At 37.6% G+C, this 18,978-nt stretch overlaps 2 protein-coding genes and 1 long non-coding RNA gene across 3 annotated transcripts in view; 1 reads left to right on the top strand and 2 right to left on the bottom strand.

The window, feature by feature from the left end:
• Positions 1-745: 745 nt before the first annotated feature.
• On the bottom strand, positions 746-1,730 carry LOC133693437 (E3 ubiquitin-protein ligase EL5-like). The gene has a single exon (XM_062114660.1). The coding sequence runs from the start codon at positions 1,626-1,628 to the stop codon at positions 945-947; it is 684 nt and encodes a 227-aa protein (XP_061970644.1). The 5' UTR covers positions 1,629-1,730; the 3' UTR covers positions 746-944.
• Positions 1,731-2,489: 759 nt separating this feature from the next.
• Positions 2,490-18,978, bottom strand: part of LOC133694943 (uncharacterized) — a 28,301-nt gene continuing 11,812 nt past the window's right edge. The window contains exons 7-11 of the mRNA XM_062116634.1: positions 18,088-18,918; positions 17,523-17,792; positions 17,351-17,446; positions 16,438-17,266; positions 2,490-3,026 (exon numbers count right to left, since the gene is read on the bottom strand). Of these exons, the coding sequence (XP_061972618.1) occupies positions 2,869-3,026; positions 16,438-17,266; positions 17,351-17,446; positions 17,523-17,792; positions 18,088-18,918 (2,184 nt within the window). The 3' untranslated portion in view covers positions 2,490-2,868. The remainder of the gene's footprint in view (positions 3,027-16,437; positions 17,267-17,350; positions 17,447-17,522; positions 17,793-18,087; positions 18,919-18,978) is intronic.
• LOC133693729 (uncharacterized) lies at positions 5,057-7,083 on the top strand. The gene is made up of 3 exons (XR_009842171.1): positions 5,057-5,313; positions 6,245-6,324; positions 6,917-7,083. It is a non-coding gene; the product is annotated as an uncharacterized LOC133693729 (long non-coding RNA).

The following is an 18,978-nucleotide window of genomic DNA, read 5'->3' as shown; positions in this document are numbered from 1 at the left end:
TAGTATAAAAATGAAATTATTAAACCCAGTCAGATATGTGATTCGAGTTATGGGTTTGACGAGTTAACCAATGATAATCTAAGATGTCTTTGCATCAATATTTTTTGAAAACTTATTTTGTCTTGAGTTTTGTTTTTAGTTAAATTGTGTTTTTACTAGTTGTTCAGGTTGTTTTTAAACTTGTCAAGTTAACCGAGTCATATCAGGTTAGCTCCCGGATGGTTTAATTAAGATTTAAGCTGTGTAAAAAATCAAGTCAAAAATTTTTTAAGTTGACCTGTTAAATTAGATCTAACAACATTATCAAAGTGTTCTCATCGACAACACGTGACCGCCATAGTACTTTTATGTTTGAAATGCAATTGCATCAAAATTGAATGTTATTTTTATTTTTTAATTGAAATTTGATTTTAAAATAATGATACAATGTTATTTAAAAAATAAATATTCTGATAAAATATTTTCAAAAACAATTAGAACGTGAAGGAGACAAGGTACTTTTAGTTAAAGATATATCACTTTTATCTTTATTTTAAGTTGTTTAATTTTTTTTTGAGAATGTCTTATGATTGCTTTTGGTTTTTATTAAATAAATAACATATACCAAAATATTAGTTTTTTTTTAATTAAAGATATTAATAAGAAAAACAAGAACTATATATACTAGCAACTTAGTTTGTTACAATGGAATTTAAAATTTTTATATATATATAAAAATTAGTGTCATGTAATTAAATCAAGCACAGCAGCGCGAATCAATTAACCAATATATTCTAAACTTCAGTTCCACGTAAATGTAATGGAGATTGTTTAAATATTAATAGATCATGGGCCAGGAGCAATGTTCTCTTGCATGGACTGCAAGTTCAACTTATTCGTACACTCATTTCCTATAAAAATAAAAATGAACAATGCGAAGGAAAGCTAGCTGGTGTTGATGAAGATCATAATTCACCGGGCATATGATAGCGGCAAAGAGGACACAAGTGACTAGTCTGCAACCACTGAACAATGCAATCTGAATGATAAACATGCGAGCACGGCATCCGAGTTGCTTCACTGCCTGCTTCAATCTCTTCCATACAAACAGTACAGTCTCTCGTTGACGATGAACCGTCGAAAACCACTCTTTCCAATGCATCAATAGAGGACTTGGTGGCCGGGATTTGTCCAGCTTCAATATCCATTGACCCCCCCTCAGCTCTAGCAATATCAGCATCTGTAATTTCCTGATAGGTCCCCACCAATAATTCAACATCCATGAAGACGCCACTAAAAGTACCCTTGCTACGGGCAAGCGATGCCATCTTTCTTAGTATCTTCGATTGCTTCCTTCCAGGGACTCCCATCACTGTCAAGATCTCTTTAAATTCTTCATCATGATCATCAACCAATGAACTGGTGATAGGGATGCAAGTCTCTTTGCTGTTGATTTTCACCGGCCTTGTTGTGAACATCGATCCACCAGTTAAGTTACCAAGGAAGTAAAACTTATACAGCGAGAATAATACACGCAGCATCGAATCTTCCTCGTGCAGGGGCTGGCCATTGATGTGTCGTTGTGATTCTTGATGATTTTCTTGTGGTTTAAAGTTTACACAAGAACTGTATTTGATCCAAATAGCCATGGTTTCGTTCAGAGAGCAAAAGCAAAGCTGGTAGGGTTTGTGAGAAAACAAGAAACAATGATGGAGATTCTCTAGCGGCGTATTACAAATCAAGAGGGCATGGTTCACAGTGTGTTCTTATATACACACACGCGCACATATATATATATATATATATATATATATATATATATATATATATTAATCAAAATTAAATTTATTTTAGAGATTCAAATTTACGATTCATAGCATTGTTAGGTTTCTTTACTGCAAAAAAATAATATAAAAAAATCGGAACAAAAAATATTTTTAATGCCAATATTATAGCTATCAACTCAGTGGCATCAACCAGCCAAAATTAATAAACTTCTATTCCCAATTCCCTAAGCTATACTTGGGCATCTGTGGTACAAAGTCACAAGTTTATGTTATAAGAAAGTCCATGAACAAATATTGGGCCAAACCCTGTCTTTTTTCATTGTAAGGTTTTGGGCCGAACTTTGAAATGCAACCTCTTTTGTACTTTTGTGAGGCCCTTAAGTTAGGGCTGGCCCAACCTAAATATACATAAATAAAAAAACAAAATAAAATAACTAAAAGCAAAATGTTTTCTACTTGAAAATATACTAAAAATAATATTTTTTAAAAAACTTTAGTTTTACGTTAGTATATTAAAATTGTTACCCAATTTTTGATCCATCTTTTTGATAAAATTTTTGGAAAATCTAAAAATAGCGAAAAACAACGAAAATCCAAATACTATATATTTTTAATATATTTGCATCGTTTTTAGCATTTTCAGCATCATCTAAAAAAAATTTAAATTTTCAAAGATATTTGAAACACGTTTGACTTTTAACACGTTATTTTTAAAGTCATCAATTTTCTTCGTTCGAGTTGATTTGATAAAAAAAATTCAAAAAAATAAAAAAAAATCAAATTTATAAAAAAAAAGTTGAGGGACCAAGTTTGAAAACTTAGCAATATTTTTACCTATAAAAATTGGTCTCCACAACGCACAAAGAGGGGGGCAATTTTAAAAGAAAAAAACACACTACAAAAAACCTAAACCTATCTCTAACCAAACAGCCCCCCCTCCAGCAGCCCGAACACAGCGGCGCCTGCCTTCCGACTCGCAGCCAACAGATCTTCCCTCTTCCTCTAACTCCTTCCCCACACACGGCTAAACCCCAGATCTAGCCTCACTTCCCGACTCTTCACTGACCCAACCATTCTTACCGGCCTCCAGTAGCAAGCTTAGTCACCGCGGCAACAAACATGAGTGAAGATCATCAACGCCACTGCCCTCTCTACAACCGCCAAACCTGCCACCCGAAGTAGAGGAGAAGAAGACAAAACCCATAACAAACTGACCCGCAGTGAAGTAGATCTGAAGAAGGAGTAGGGAGATAAGCAGATCTGAAAAAAAAAAAACAAAGAAAAGAAAAATTAAACCAATTGCCATTTGTTGCGTTTTCTTGGATTTGCAAGTGAGGAGGATCCTCGCCGCCTGCGGGGAAGGGAAGAGAAGAACAAAGCAGGCCAGATCCACCCGTTTCCAGGAGTTGATTGCAGCGGCGCGTGAATCCACGCGCCGCTAGTGGCTTACAACTCCAGAAGTCTGCCTAACACTGTTCCGAATTGTTTTGGGTTATTTTGTAAATTTCAAATTGTTTAATGTAATGTTTGTTTAGTTTTGAGTTTTTAGAATTTGTATCTTGCAAATATATATGTGTAAAAAAAAGAGAGAAAATATATAGTAAAAAGAGATGTGTGTGTTTGTATTTTTTTTATGGATGTTTTTTTATGATAAAATTGCAAAGAATAAAGAAGAATTTAATATTTTGATTTGCTCACAGTAAAAGATTATGAACTTATAAGTAAATTGTATTTCTAATATTCAATGAAAAGATAATTTTTAAAACTTCTTTATCACATCAACTCGCGAAGCAGCTTACCTCAGGTAGGGTGCGCAGGGGTGCTGATACCTTTTTTAGCCACAACCAGTCCCTTACTCTAGAATCTCTGACAACAATCAGTACACTCGGGTTTCCTAGTAACCCTTCAATGAAATACTAGGTGGCGACTCCCAAGATCAAATCAAATGAACGGAACAAAAATCACTAACCGACGCCACACGGGTGACGTGCGACAGAATGACGACTCCACTAGGGAAGGTACTGTTTCTAAAAATATTGGACTAAACTTTGTGTATTTGATGTGTTTAAGTTTTTTCTTTTTTGTCTCATTTTTGTTAATGTATTTTCATGCATTTTGTAGAATTGTCTCATGCATCACATGTCTTTATTTTTTAAAGCACACACGAGCTTCTAAGTAAGGTGGGGAACTAGTGATTTGCCCTATGACTATTGGTTAGGGTTCAGACGCGTGAAACATCCAATTCATATCTGAGTGCCTGCTTGGTAATGGTGGGTATACGTGCCTTAACCATTTCTCGCAACGCCCCTATATTGTCTTTACGAAGATCATCACTGGGCAGATATGAGACCCTTTTGAGACTAGGTAGAAAACCTACCCATGTTCACATAACGAATAGAACCTGTTCTTAGGTTGTATGTGCTATTTTTAGTTGTATTAAGACAAGCCCTTCTTGAAGCATCTTGAACACAAAACTTGTGGGTGATATAATGATCGTTACTTAGAAAATTTTCATTGTAGAGTTTGGGCAAGAATCAAGATTCTTATTTCATCATACAAGAGTTATGACCATATGTCACCCATCAAAGGGCGAGTTTATCATATAGATTACATGTTCATACATTTTTCATGTATGCACCGGGATGAAAAGTAGGTCCCCTACAAGTCTACAACACCCGACTTTGAGCAAAAAAACATGGAAAATGAAGAGGGTGCTGGCCATAACATCCATTTTCAAGAAGAGTTGGAGTCTCTGAAGACAAGCGTGACTCGCCTCTAGCTTACTCTAGCAAATACTTAGAAATAACTCTGGTGAAGTTCCTTCTAACCGATCTATCGTCTTTGTTCAAACCCCAACAACGACTCAACCCGAAGAAATAAGGGGCAAACATGGTCAAGAGCCTTAACAAAATCCAGCATTTTTGCAAAAGCTTTTGTGGGAAGGTTGACCGAAGGGGAATTGCACCATCGTTGTAGAATGAAGCCTGTTCTTATTCAAACAAAAAATAACTACCTCTGTTCGATCATGCCTGTAAAACTTCTTGATTTTTGTTTTAACCTGTTTCAGTCTTGTTGATAAGCTCATAATGCTACAAGACTTTCTCTGTCAAATGAGTCTTTCTTGTTAATAAAATCATATGTTTTCTTGTGTTCATGACATGCCTTCATTTTTGTTGCTGTTTCATGCAAATAACACATTAAGCATAACCTTTAAGCATGAAACCATTGCGCCAAGAATCTTTTGGTGTGTTTCCCTTTTCTTCCAAAATTATGCATGATCACACATGTGATGTTTTGTATTAAAGGGGTTGGAAAATACAATAAAGCCCTTGAAGGCTTAAAGGTTAGAATGAATTAAATGAGGGGTATAGTAGTAATTGAATAAATAGTTGATAAATATAAATAGTGAGAAGGAAAAAAAAAAACAAAAGAAGAGATCTGAAATTTAAGAACAAACCGTGAGAGAGAAGGGAGGAAGAAGAAGAAGAAGAGAAAAGAGGGGAAAATAAGGGAAAAAGAAAAGGAGTTGGAGGAAATAAGTTTAAAGGTAAGATTTAAGTTGTTAAATGTATAAATTTGTATTATTGAGCTTTTAATTTTGGTTTTGATAAATGTTAGGGTTTTGAAAATTTGTGTTTTGGGTTAATTGATGAATTAAGTTGAATGTTATAGAGTTAATTGTTGTGGGTATTTGATTATTTGGTTGATTTTGAGAGATTGAATTGAGAGATGATGATTTTGAGTTATGAATTGTGTAAATGGTGAATGTTGAGTTAGAAATTTGGCAAGAACAGTGGGTAACCTGTGAGAATTCTGAGTTGGAGGTTGAAGATGACGAAAATTCAATTTGGTCCCTCAATTTTGGAAAATTACAGTTTAGTCCCCAAACTTTGGAAAATTTGCAGAATGGTCCCTGGAGCCTATTCCGAGATTCTGAACAGAATAACATATGAATTATGGACAGAATTACTGTATAGATAAGAGAATTTAACACTTTCAATTTGGTCCTCCAATTTGACAAAAATTACAATTTGATCCTAAAAATTTGGTAAAATTCCAGAATGGTCCCTGGAGTATAATGAGATGATCTGGACAGAAATGAGGATGAATTATGGACATAATTTCAGTATATTCATGGATTTATGATAAATTTTAGTTTGGTCCTCCAATTTGACAAAAGTTGCAATTTGACCCTTAAAAATATGATAAATTCCAGATTAGTCCCTAGCTGTACTATTATCTTTTTCAGATTAGTTTGATGAATAATTGAGGGTTATTTAGTGAATTATTACCAATTTTATTAATTGTTTTATTATGGATTAGATTTCGGAAAAACCGTTAAATGTTGGGTTTTTAGGAAAGATAACTAGTTAGTTCAAAAACATTTAGGGTTATGGAATACACCCTTAGATAAGTGTATTAAATAGGTTATATATATTCTTTTGAGTCATTCTTAAATATGTCTCCTTTATATTCAGATAATCCTGATATTCTACCGGCGGGACGTCAGTAGGATTTTCTTCGATATCAGCTTTGAGTTTTGTTGCTTTCGAGTCAGGTGAGTGGATAATTTTCCATATGCATGAGAAATATTATAAATATTTGATTTGCTAATATGAATTGGATCATGCTTCTTGATAATATATATGTTAATTATTATCCTTGTTTTGATAAAGCATGATCAATTGTTGAATCTGAATTCTTGATATGATCCAACATATATTTTGAATTGACTTCTGAATTGATAGCTCCTCATTTGATTGATGTCATGAGTTGAGTTTTGAGATATGAATATGTTTGTTAGATTATGATTATGAATCTATGGTATGTAAGTCAGAATACCCATGCTAACAGGGTAGTGTTAGTCTTTGTGCACATCGTATCTGAACCCTAGTTGGTCGGGGGAGTCACCAACCTGTGTGGACTGATCATCCCACAGTACGGAGCCTCATGCTCATTGCATTTTGATTTTCTGACGAGTTTTACCATATGATCTTCTTGTTATGGCCAATTTGAGAACACTTCCATAAGAACCTAAATCCATACTTGTATATATATTTCTCATTGCTGTATTACCTCGTGTGTGTATATTGAACGTTATCTACTCACTGAGTTGTTGAACTCACCATCTCATTATTTATCCTTTTCAGGCTTATAGCTTGATAGCAGGTCATTTTGTTGGACCTTCAGAACCTGTTCTTTTGGTAGTAATTTGTACCTTTCCTTTATGTCTAGTTAGTGCTCCAAAACTCTGAACTTTTATAAACTTTTGTATTAAGACAATTCAATTATATTATGAAGTTGATTTTGTTATTAATGCTGCGTTGAACTCTGATTGAGTTAGGATAAGTTGTGTGTAAGTTTGGGTTCGCATAGGTATGGAACCTTGGAGGGGAACCTTGCCTATGTGTCGGTCATGGATCCGGGACTCGGGTCGTGATAAACGTGGTATCAGAGCTTTAGGTTAAAGAAACAATAATATAATTAAATTCGTAATAAGTGGAGCATTAGGATCCGTGTTGTCTTGTTTGTTGTCTTTGAAATTCTGAATTGTCATTAAACATGTCTTCTTCCTTGTGATAGATATGCTTTCCTATAATTCTGTGATAATTATCATGCTATTGTTCTAGCATGACTGGAGTGCTCTCATTTTTTTATTTTAGGAAATGCCGAGGAATAGACGAATAGCTGATACTGTTAGAGTAGAGGATGATCAGGATGATGTCCCTATTGTGCGGTTGAGAACTGCAAGGCAAAGAAGGAGGCGCGGTGCACCCGTGCCTCAACATGTTGAGGAGGTACCTCCACCAGTGGAGGAAGAGCCTCAGGAGATAGAAGAGGAAGATATGGTTGATGAAACAGATGTGGGGGTAGCTGACCCTGAACCTGTTACAGAGTTTCAGCAACTTAGCCAGGTTGTGCGGACCTGGATAGAGTTTTCTATGGAGAGAGATAGAAGGAGGGATAGAGATGTACCCTCGACATCCCACACTGTTCATGGAGTTAATGTGCCGTTGAATGACTTCATGAAGTTGGCACCTCCTATTTTTACTGGGATGGACAGTTCAGAGGATCCTCAGAGGTTCCTAGATGATATTTGGCGACGGTGTGAAGCTTTGGGATGTACAGACCACCGAGCTGTGAGTTTGGCATCGTTCAGGTTGGAAGGAGATGTGGCAATCTCTTGGTTTGAGTCTAGAAAAAGAGCAAGACCAGTAGAGGCTCAGTGGACATGGAAGGAGTTTAGCTCCATGTTCTTAGACAGGTTTCTCCCTCAGAGCGTCAGGGATGCTCGACTTTATGAGTTTGAGAGGCTATCTCAGGGGAGCATGACAGTGGATGAGTATGATCTGAAGTTTACTCAGCTGTCTAGGTATGCAGAGCATCTTCTACCCACTGAGGAGTGGAGGGTGAAGAGGTTTATTAGAGGACTCAAATCCTCTATGTATTTGGTGATGGTGTCACAGGTGTTTCCATCATACTCCTCAGCTGTTGACAGTGCCAGATTGATAGAGGCGCGAGAATTAGAGGACATGATTGCAGGCCAGTCTAAGAGGCCTAGAGAAGAGGGTCAGTCTTTTAGGCAACAGGGATTAAGTGCAAGTCCGTCTAGGGGACGAAGTGGCCGTCAGGGCTCATGGGTTCAGAGGAGGTTTAGACAGAGACCGTCAGTTAGTGGCTCAGGCGGTCAGAGTGGCAGTAGTGGTACTCAGAGTTTAGTTCAGACTGCACCTCGTAGTTCATTTGTTTCACCTAGTGATAGTTCTTCATGTCAGCATTGTGGAGGAAGTCATACTAGTGCAGAGTGCTACAGAAGGACTGAGGCTTGTTTTAGTTGTGGCCAGATAGGTCATAAGATCAGAGAGTGCCCGAGGAGACAGTTGTCAGCTTCGGGGTTATCTGCTTCAGTCCAGCATTCTATTCAGGCACCATCGACGAGCCAGTCTGTGGCTCATGGGGGTAGAGGTTTTGGTGGCCGTGGTCAGAGAGGTCGGGGTGCAGGTGATAGAGGTCAGATACAGCAGGGTCAGGGGCATGCCAGAGTTTTTGCCTTGACTCAGCAGGATGCTCAGGCATCCAACACAGTTGTTTCAGGTATTCTTCCTGTTTGCTCTTTTGAAGCAAAAGTTTTGTTTGATACGGGTGCAACCCATTCATTTGTGTCTCCATATTTTGCCATGAGGTTAGATAAACAACCAACCTTGTTAAAATCCCCGATTTCAGTCTCCACTCCCTTAGATGAATTAATATTAGTGAAGTATGTGTATCTGGATTGTGAAATAGAGATTGGAGATAAGATCTTTATGGGAGACTTAAATGTCTTAGATATGGTTGATTTTGATGTGATTTTGGGAATGGATTGGTTGGCAAAGCATAGGGCTTCAGTAAATTGTTAGGGTAAGAAAATAATATTTGATCTAGATGAAGAAGTTGGGTTGGTATTTCAAGGAGATAAGATTGGGTCTCCATCAATTATGTTGTCAGCTATCTCGAGGAAAATGGCTAGAAAAGGGATACAGTGCTACCTAGCATATATAGTGGATGTAGAGAAAGAAGTTCCCCAATTAGACCAAGTCCCTATAGTTAGGGAGTTTATTGATGTCTTTCCCGATGACTTACCTGGATTGCCTCCGTATAGGGAAATTGAGTTTTGTATTGATTTGGTTCCGGGTACTGAACCAATATCAATGGCACCATATAGGATGGCACCAGCAGAATTGAGGGAGCTAAAGGAGCAACTGCAGGATTTGTTGGATAAAAAGTTTATCCGACCAAGTGTGTCCCCTTGGGGAGCCCCAGTGTTGTTTGTGAAGAAGAAAGATGGGTCATTGAGGTTGTGTATAGATTATAGGCAACTGAATCGGGTGACAGTTCGAAATAGATACCCACTCCCTCGCATAGATGATTTGTTTGACCAATTGCAGGGAGCTCAATTCTTTTCTAAGATCGATCTTCGATCTGGGTATCATCAGTTGAGGATAAGAGATGAGGACATTTTAAAAACAGCTTTCAGAACTCGGTATGGTCATTATGAGTTCTTAGTGATGTCTTTTGGGTTGACGAATGCACCAGCAGCTTTTATGGATTTGATGAATAGAGTGTTTAGCCAGTTTATTGATCGATTTGTGATAGTTTTTATTGATGATATTTTGGTGTATTCGAGGTCTAGGGAGGAGCATGAGCAGCACTTGAGAATGGTGCTTCAAACTTTGCGAGATCATCAGTTGTATGGCAAGTTCTCAAAGAGTGAGTTTTGGTTGGAGAGTGTAGCATTTCTTGGGCATGTAGTGTCAAGGAATGGGATTGAGGTTGATCCTCAAAAGATTGAGGCAGTTAAGCAGTGGCTTAGGCCTACTTCGGCGACAGAGATAAAAAGTTTCTTAGGGTTGGCCGGCTATTATCGGAGGTTTGTGGAGAACTTTTCTCGGATTTCTGCACCATTGACTAAGTTAACGCAGAAAAATGTTAAGTTTCAGTGGTCTGAAGCTTGTGAGAAAAGTTTCTTAGAGTTGAAAGAGAGATTGACTACAGCGCCTATTCTGGCAGTACCATCAGGTTCTGGTGGTTACACAGTGTATTGTGATGCTTCGAGAGTGGGGTTAGGATGTGTTCTAATGCAGCATGGCAAGGTTATTGCCTATGCTTCACGGCAGCTGAAGAAGCATGAGCAGAACTATCCTACACATGATTTAGAGATGGCGGCTGTAATTTTTGCCTTGAAGATTTGGAGGCACTACTTGTATGGTGAAACTTGTGAGATCTTCACAGATCACAAGAGTTTGAAATATATCTTTCAGCAGAGAGATCTAAACCTGAGGCAGAGGAGATGGATGGAACTGCTGAAGGATTATGATTGTACCATACATTACCACCCAGGTAAGGCAAATGTAGTTGCCGATGCTTTGAGTAGAAAATCATCAGGGAGCTTAGCTCATATTCAGGAGGTACGAAGACCTCTGATTAGGGAGCTGCATGAGTTGGTGGATGAAGGAGTCAGATTTGATCTTAGTGAAGCTGGAGCAATGGTTGCTCATTTTCAGGTTAAGTCAGATTTGTTTGATAAGATAAAAGCAGCTCAGAAGAAAGATGATTCACTACTCAGGATTAGAAATGAGGTTGAGCAGGGTAAAGCTGCAGGTTTTGTGATAGGTGATGATGATGTGCTGAGATATAGGGATAGACTTTGTGTACCTGATGTAGATGATCTGAGGAGAGAATTGATGGTAGAGGCACATCAGGCAGTTTACACAATGCATCCAGGTTCCACCAAGATGTATAAAGACCTTAAGGTGTGTTATTGGTGGAATAGGATGAAAGCTGATGTAGCAGATTTTGTTTCTAGGTGTTTGACCTGTCAGAGGGTAAAGGGTGAACACCAAAAACCTCCTGGATTGTTGCAACCATTGTTGATTCCAGAATGGAAGTGGGAAAGGATCACAATGGACTTTGTGACAGGATTGCCTAGGAGTCAGGAGGGTTATGATTCAATATGGGTGATTGTTGACAGGTTGACAAAATCAGCCCATTTTCTGCCAGTTAAGATTACTTATGGATATGCAAAGTTGGCGGAATTGTTTATTAGTGAGATTGTACGGTTGCATGGAGTGCCAATCTCAATAGTGTCTGATAGAGGTCCACAGTTTACATCGCGGTTTTGGGTGAAATTCCAAGAAGCTATGGGTACTAAAGTGCAGTTGAGTACAGCTTTTCACCCTTAGACAGATGGTCAATCTGAGAGGACTATTCAGATCTTGGAGGATATGCTGAGGGCTTGTGTCATGGATTTTGGAGTTGGTTGGAGTAAGTTCCTACCATTAGTGGAATTTGCTTACAACAACAGTTATCAGGCTAGCATAGAGATGGCACCTTATGAGGCTTTGTATGGTCGGAAGTGTAGATCACCGGTTTGTTGGTTTGAGGTTGGTGAGAAGAGGCTAATGGGACCGGAGTTGATTCAGATTACCTCAGAGAAGATAGAGGTAATTAGAAAGAAGCTTCAAACAGCTCAGAGTAGACAGAAAAGTTACGCGGATAGAAGAAGGCGTGACTTAGAGTTTTCAGTGGGTGATTGTGTGTTCTTAAAAGTATCACCGACAAAAGGAGTATTCAGGTTTGGGAAGAAAGGCAAGTTGAGTCCTCGATTCATTGGACCGTATGAGATTCTGGAGAGAGTTGGGGTGGTTGCTTATAGGTTAGCATTACCACCAAACTTGTCTGCTATTCATCCGGTATTTCATGTTTCCATGCTAAGGAAGTATATGTCAGATCCATCGCATGTATTAGAGGTTTATCCCATTGAATTGAGGGATGATATGGTTTATGAGGTGCAACCAGAAGCTATAGTCGACCGACAAGTGAGGAAGCTTAGGTCGAAGGATATAGCTTCAGTGAAAGTGAAATGGAAAGGTCATTCACGTGAGGAAGCGACCTGGGAGCTCGAGGATAAGATGCGTGAGGAGTATCCTCATCTTTTCGATAATCTCGGTAAGTATTCAATCTTTTTTATTAAGTTTCGAGGACGAAACTTTTATAAGGTGGGGAGATTGTGATGTTTTGTATTAAAGGGGTTGGAAAATACAATAAAGCCCTTGAAGGCTTAAAGGTTAGAATGAATTAAATGAGGGGTATAGTAGTAATTGAATAAATAGTTGATAAATATAAATAGTGAGAAGGAAAAAAAAAAAAAACAAAAGAAGAGATCTGAAATTTAAGAACAAACCGTGAGAGAGAAGGGAGGAAGAAGAAGAAGAAGAGAAAAGAGGGGAAAATAAGGGAAAAAGAAAAGGAGTTGGAGGAAATAAGTTTAAAGGTAAGATTTAAGTTGTTAAATGTATAAATTTGTATTATTGAGCTTTTAATTTTGGTTTTGATAAATGTTAGGGTTTTGAAAATTTGTGTTTTGGGTTAATTGATGAATTAAGTTGAATGTTATAGAGTTAATTGTTGTGGGTATTTGATTATTTGGTTGATTTTGAGAGATTGAATTGAGAGATGATGATTTTGAGTTATGAATTGTGTAAATGGTGAATGTTGAGTTAGAAATTTGGCAAGAACAGTGGGTAACCTGTGAGAATTCTGAGTTGGAGGTTGAAGATGACGAAAATTCAATTTGGTCCCTCAATTTTGGAAAATTACAGTTTAGTCCCCAAACTTTGGAAAATTTGCAGAATGGTCCCTGGAGCCTATTCCGAGATTCTGAACAGAATAACATATGAATTATGGACAGAATTACTGTATAGATAAGAGAATTTAACACTTTCAATTTGGTCCTCCAATTTGACAAAAATTACAATTTGATCCTAAAAATTTGGTAAAATTCCAGAATGGTCCCTGGAGTATAATGAGATGATCTGGACAGAAATGAGGATGAATTATGGACATAATTTCAGTATATTCATGGATTTATGATAAATTTTAGTTTGGTCCTCCAATTTGACAAAAGTTGCAATTTGACCCTTAAAAATATGATAAATTCCAGATTAGTCCCTAGCTGTACTATTATCTTTTTCAGATTAGTTTGATGAATAATTGAGGGTTATTTAGTGAATTATTACCAATTTTATTAATTGTTTTATTATGGATTAGATTTCGGAAAAACCGTTAAATGTTGGGTTTTTAGGAAAGATAACTAGTTAGTTCAAAAACATTTAGGGTTATGGAATACACCCTTAGATAAGTGTATTAAATAGGTTATATATATTCTTTTGAGTCATTCTTAAATATGTCTCCTTTATATTCAGATAATCCTGATATTCTACCGGCGGGACGTCAGTAGGATTTTCTTCGATATCAGCTTTGAGTTTTGTTGCTTTCGAGTCAGGTGAGTGGATAATTTTCCATATGCATGAGAAATATTATAAATATTTGATTTGCTAATATGAATTGGATCATGCTTCTTGATAATATATATGTTAATTATTATCCTTGTTTTGATAAAGCATGATCAATTGTTGAATCTGAATTCTTGATATGATCCAACATATATTTTGAATTGACTTCTGAATTGATAGCTCCTCATTTGATTGATGTCATGAGTTGAGTTTTGAGATATGAATATGTTTGTTAGATTATGATTATGAATCTATGGTATGTAAGTCAGAATACCCATGCTAACAGGGTAGTGTTAGTCTTTGTGCACATCGTATCTGAACCCTAGTTGGTCGGGGGAGTCACCAACCTGTGTGGACTGATCATCCCACAGTACGGAGCCTCATGCTCATTGCATTTTGATTTTCTGACGAGTTTTACCATATGATCTTCTTGTTATGGCCAATTTGAGAACACTTCCATAAGAACCTAAATCCATACTTGTATATATATTTCTCATTGCTGTATTACCTCGTGTGTGTATATTGAACGTTATCTACTCACTGAGTTGTTGAACTCACCATCTCATTATTTATCCTTTTCAGGCTTATAGCTTGATAGCAGGTCATTTTGTTGGACCTTCAGAACCTGCTCTTTTGGTAGTAATTTGTACCTTTCCTTTATGTCTAGTTAGTGCTCCAAAACTCTGAACTTTTATAAACTTTTGTATTAAGACAATTCAATTATATTATGAAGTTGATTTTGTTATTAATGCTGCGTTGAACTCTGATTGAGTTAGGATAAGTTGTGTGTAAGTTTGGGTTCGCATAGGTATGGAACCTTGGAGGGGAACCTTGCCTATGTGCCGGTCATGGATCCGGGACTCGAGTCGTGACAACACATGTTCACAAGGATTTTTGGAAATAGGAAAGTAACTAGGAAGAGTGCTACCAATAGGGCACAACAACAGAAATCATGTTGGTGTTTGTTCAAAACAAACGAGTTCTGAAAATTCAAATGATTCCTTAAAAAGGTAATCATACACCTAGAAAACCTAGAAAAAAAAGAAAGATGAGTTGACTCCAAAGCTGAGTTTTATTTAAATGAATAATGAGAAATCACTTTGCATACTCACATGAAAACAAGGCTTACCGATCCTAGGTGCATGAGTTTGGAATGAAGAAAGGTCATCTTTGATAATCTTTTCACGAGTCTAAAATATATCATTTGTGACCCTTTTGAGCCTAGTAACATTTTTTTAAAATAACCTTGGCTAGGATCATACCCTAAATTGAGGGCAAGTGCGAGAGACATAGAAAAAACCTCGACGATTGAAAGTGTCCAAGCAACACAAGGGGGCATAAAAAAATTCTCAATTATCAAAGGTGCCCAAACAAAGTTGAGGGCATGAAGAAAAATCCAAAGGATCCAAAAATTTTAAGCATAAAAAAAGCCAATATAATGATGCTCAAAACCAAATGAAGAAAAAAAAAATCCAAGCCCAACACTAGGAGGCATAATAGACCATTTTGGAAAGACATTCCAAAGACAAAAAGTCAAGAAACAAGCACTAGTGATCTTAGTCTTGAAATCTCTTGAAACACCTTTTGAGCCTACAAATATCCTTTTCTTCATAACCAAAAGCCCAAGCCTACATTACACGCTTAATCAAGCCCTTTCTTATTAAAGGCAAGCAATCGGGATTGGCAGGCAATGCTTTCTCATTCGAACCAAATCATTATTCATGCAAATAAAATGAATGCTTTAAAGACCGATTCTCTATAAACCTCAAATTAAATCTTAAACCTTTTGACCAACTAAACGTTACTTTATTTTCATCAAAAGCAAAACAAAAGGTTTTCATCGCTTCTGAAAACCTCTCCATAGGAATCACTTGAATTTCTTCAGAACAAGTTTACTTTGAATTGATGTCAAAATGATTTCTGTGTCTGAAATAGCTTTGAAATTCCAAAAATTTTGCATGAAAGCAACTCCTTGTCAAGCCTTCCTTCACATAGCCTCATCTCCAAACCTGAATTGAACACTTGGGGGCATGATCAAGCTAGAGGGTAATAAAAAACACCTGGTAAGGTTGACTCCATGATTCCCTTTTTAAGAAAAATATCTAGCAAATTTGACAACCTTTGAGATAAAGGGTGGATGATAAAGAAGTATGATAACATCAAGTCCTTCCTAGAGGTCAAGATCACAAGATATGAATCGAGTAAGCAAGAGCAAAAAAGCCATCGATGTTTACTATCAACACTCCAACTTTTAAGAAAAGAAAGACACCATGAAAAAATGGGGACCTATATTTCTCAGGTAAGTATACATGCATATTGATCATAATGCATTGCTTTCAACATTGTCAGATCGGTGTTTCATCATTACTTTTTGGGTAGTGCGTTTTCTAACCCTACCTCATTTCAAGTGTGCCTTTGTGCCCTCACTTCATTTCGAGTGCGCCTTTGAGCCACCATTTCTTGGGCAGTGCGTTTTCTAACCCTACTCATTTCGAGTGCACCTGTGAGCCACCATCTCTTGAGTAGTGTGTTTTCTAATCCTACCTCATCTAGTAGACTTGTTTACAAAACCACTTATAGCAAGCAAGTTTGAGCTCCTAAGCCTAATAGCATGATTTATTGCTATTAGTTAGCAATCAATTATCCTCAGCCTGCAATACACTAGTATTCTTATTCTGGCAGTCTTTTAATCTCTTCTGATTTCTTTCTTTACTTAAAAACTAACAAGAGTGATTCAATGTACTTGGTTTATGGCAACAAATAATTGCAAAATTAATCACCATTTCGAAAGTAAATCCCAAACAACTCAACTGCTCAAGCAAATAAGCATCGAATCTTACCCCAATACTCATTGGAATTGTTGGCTCTATTATCAGCTTCATTTTGTTGTCTCAAAGCTTCTGGAAGAGCTTTCAAGTGCGTTTCTAGTTCAGCTTTCCAACTCATCAGCTGTGTACGGAGATCGTCTGCATCTTCTCGGATGTGAATTTCTTCTTCCGCAATCTCATCAAGTCTCTTTTTCAATGATTCCCTCTCTGCAGCAAGACTGCTTGCATTGTTGATAAGATCTACGTAATGGTTCTTAAGGTCAGAAATTCCTTTTTTCTTATCTTCAATGGAACATTTCAGTGCACTTGTCCTATCAATTTGGTGCTCGTACAATGGGTGGTTGGACACTAGACTATCAAAATTGTCAATGTAAGCTTGAATGATTTCTAACTGCTGAGAATTTAGGAGATCGCTTTTCTTTAGATTCTTCATTGTAGCTAGCAACAGGAGGCCATCAGGTGATCTTGCTACTTCCGTCAGGGGTTTCATTAAGATTTTCTTTATCAAACCCATAGAGTAGACATAACTCTCCGGGCTCCCAACATCAGACTCATAAGATTCAGCATGAGTATTTGCGCTTGATTCAGGCTGCGAAGAAGACACAGGACATGGCCTGACCAATTGTTCCATGGTAGCAAATAGAGACTCGATTTCTGTAATTGTTTCTGAAGTTTCTCTCGAGGAAGTGTGAGATGCGAGCTTCTGAGTGGAGGTTTCATTGGTTGAAGATGCCGAAGTTGATGCAAGAGATTGTTCTGCACCACTGGGAGGAGATACAAGAACAATGATTTTTTGCTGACTTGAAGAAGCAGTCATAAATTGGTCTTGTGGCAATTCCTTCTGTAGTAATTTCAGTTTTTCTTCAAGTATCATCTAAGAACAAAAGACGGTGCTTGAATGGTTTAATTTGAAATAGAGAATTACCTCATCAGTTGCTTGAGAATCATTTTGAACTTGCTGAGAGATGGGAGCTTCAATGTCAATGAGAGCTAGGGGACTCTGACCTTGTTCACGATCCTCCTGCGTTCAGGATGTGGCAAGCTTTTCAAAATCATGTCAGGAACAGTGCAACTAAAAAGAAGAGACAGACAGCTACCTTATCATTCAAAGTTGCCTCGGAATCTTGGTATAGTGAGGTCACTTGAGGGCCAGGTTTCATCAATCCATTTCTCATGGCCTGTTCTTTGATAAGAAGATTAGTGCTTGTTTCGATGACAGGATGGGAAGCTTTTCCAGCATCTGGATTCTCATTCACGTGCAAATTCTCAGAAGCTGGTCCTTCAGAGACAGCACACATTTGATTTTTATGTGCTGCAATTGTCTCACGGGCTAAGCTTGGCTGCCTTGATGAGCTTGGCAATTTGGACTGTGCCATGCCATAACCCAGCAAATGAAATCAAGTTAACTAAAGAATTAGAGGTCACTACACACAGAGGATTTGAATGGATAGAGGAGCTTTTTGCTGACTCCCTATGTGAAGCTGTATCATTACATTACTTTAGAGTCACAGTATGGTGACAGCAGCAGAAATTTAACAAGATTATTCGTTAGTTTTATGTTGGCAGAGTAGCTAGACATTAGTTGCTCATGTTTTCTGGATCCAGGAGAAAAGGAAAACAAAATCTGGACTAGGCAACTAAATTTGGCAAAAGAATTCATACCTTCTTCACGAACAAGTTATGTATAGTCAAATTAAGGTCATCCTTCCAGAATCCTGTGCTGTCTCCTTCATTTAATTGTACTCTCTCTAGCTTTGGGGTGTTTATGACTCCCCGAGAAAACAATTCCATCTTGGGGCACTGATCTATGTATACTCTCTCCAATGAAGGAAACATCAATGCACAGTTTTGCATGTAGAAGCTTGTGAGGCTTGGTAAGCAGTGAAATGCCAAATTTTCCAATTTATGAAAAACGATCTCATTTTCTGCTTCATTTTCGTCGTTTGCAACTACTACTTCAATCGTTTCACATTCGACTACAGTCATGCTAGTGAGTTGCACAAGATTTTTAGCTGTTGAGGAAGACATCAAACTTGCTAGCCCATTACATTTTGAGACTTCCAAAGTCATCAGGCATCGGAAAGATACCGACATTGGAATTAAAGTTTTCAGTGTGCCACATTCAGATACTCGAAGAATTTCTAGATTTTGGAAAATTTGACTTGCCTGCGAGCTTTCTTTCGACAGATGCATGAGTTCCGGCAGCTTAGACAGCTCCAATACTCTTAGCTGAGCAAAGACCTGGTTCGGCCTGCTACTCATCTCTTCAAGCCGGACTATTTCTTTGAAAGAAGCATCACACACGACAAGGCTCTCTAAAATGTTGAATCTCTGAAGGAACCAGGATGGAAAATCAACACAATCCATAGGAAAGTGGACGAGTTCAAGAACCTTTAGTCGGCAGAAGAACTCGGTCCGAAATTGGCCACGCTGTGTCACCTCCATGATAGCATTCCAATCCACTCTCAATTTCTTCAATTCTGGAAATGCAACCTGCAAACCAATCCAAGACATAAGAAAGTAGGATTTAGTGTCCCTTTAATGTACAGGATG

This window comes from Populus nigra, chromosome 5, assembly GCF_951802175.1.
Source record: "Populus nigra chromosome 5, ddPopNigr1.1, whole genome shotgun sequence".
NCBI lineage: Eukaryota > Viridiplantae > Streptophyta > Magnoliopsida > Malpighiales > Salicaceae > Populus > Populus nigra.
The sequence above is the reverse complement of the archived record's forward strand: the minus strand, read 5'-3'. Positions and strand labels throughout refer to the sequence as shown.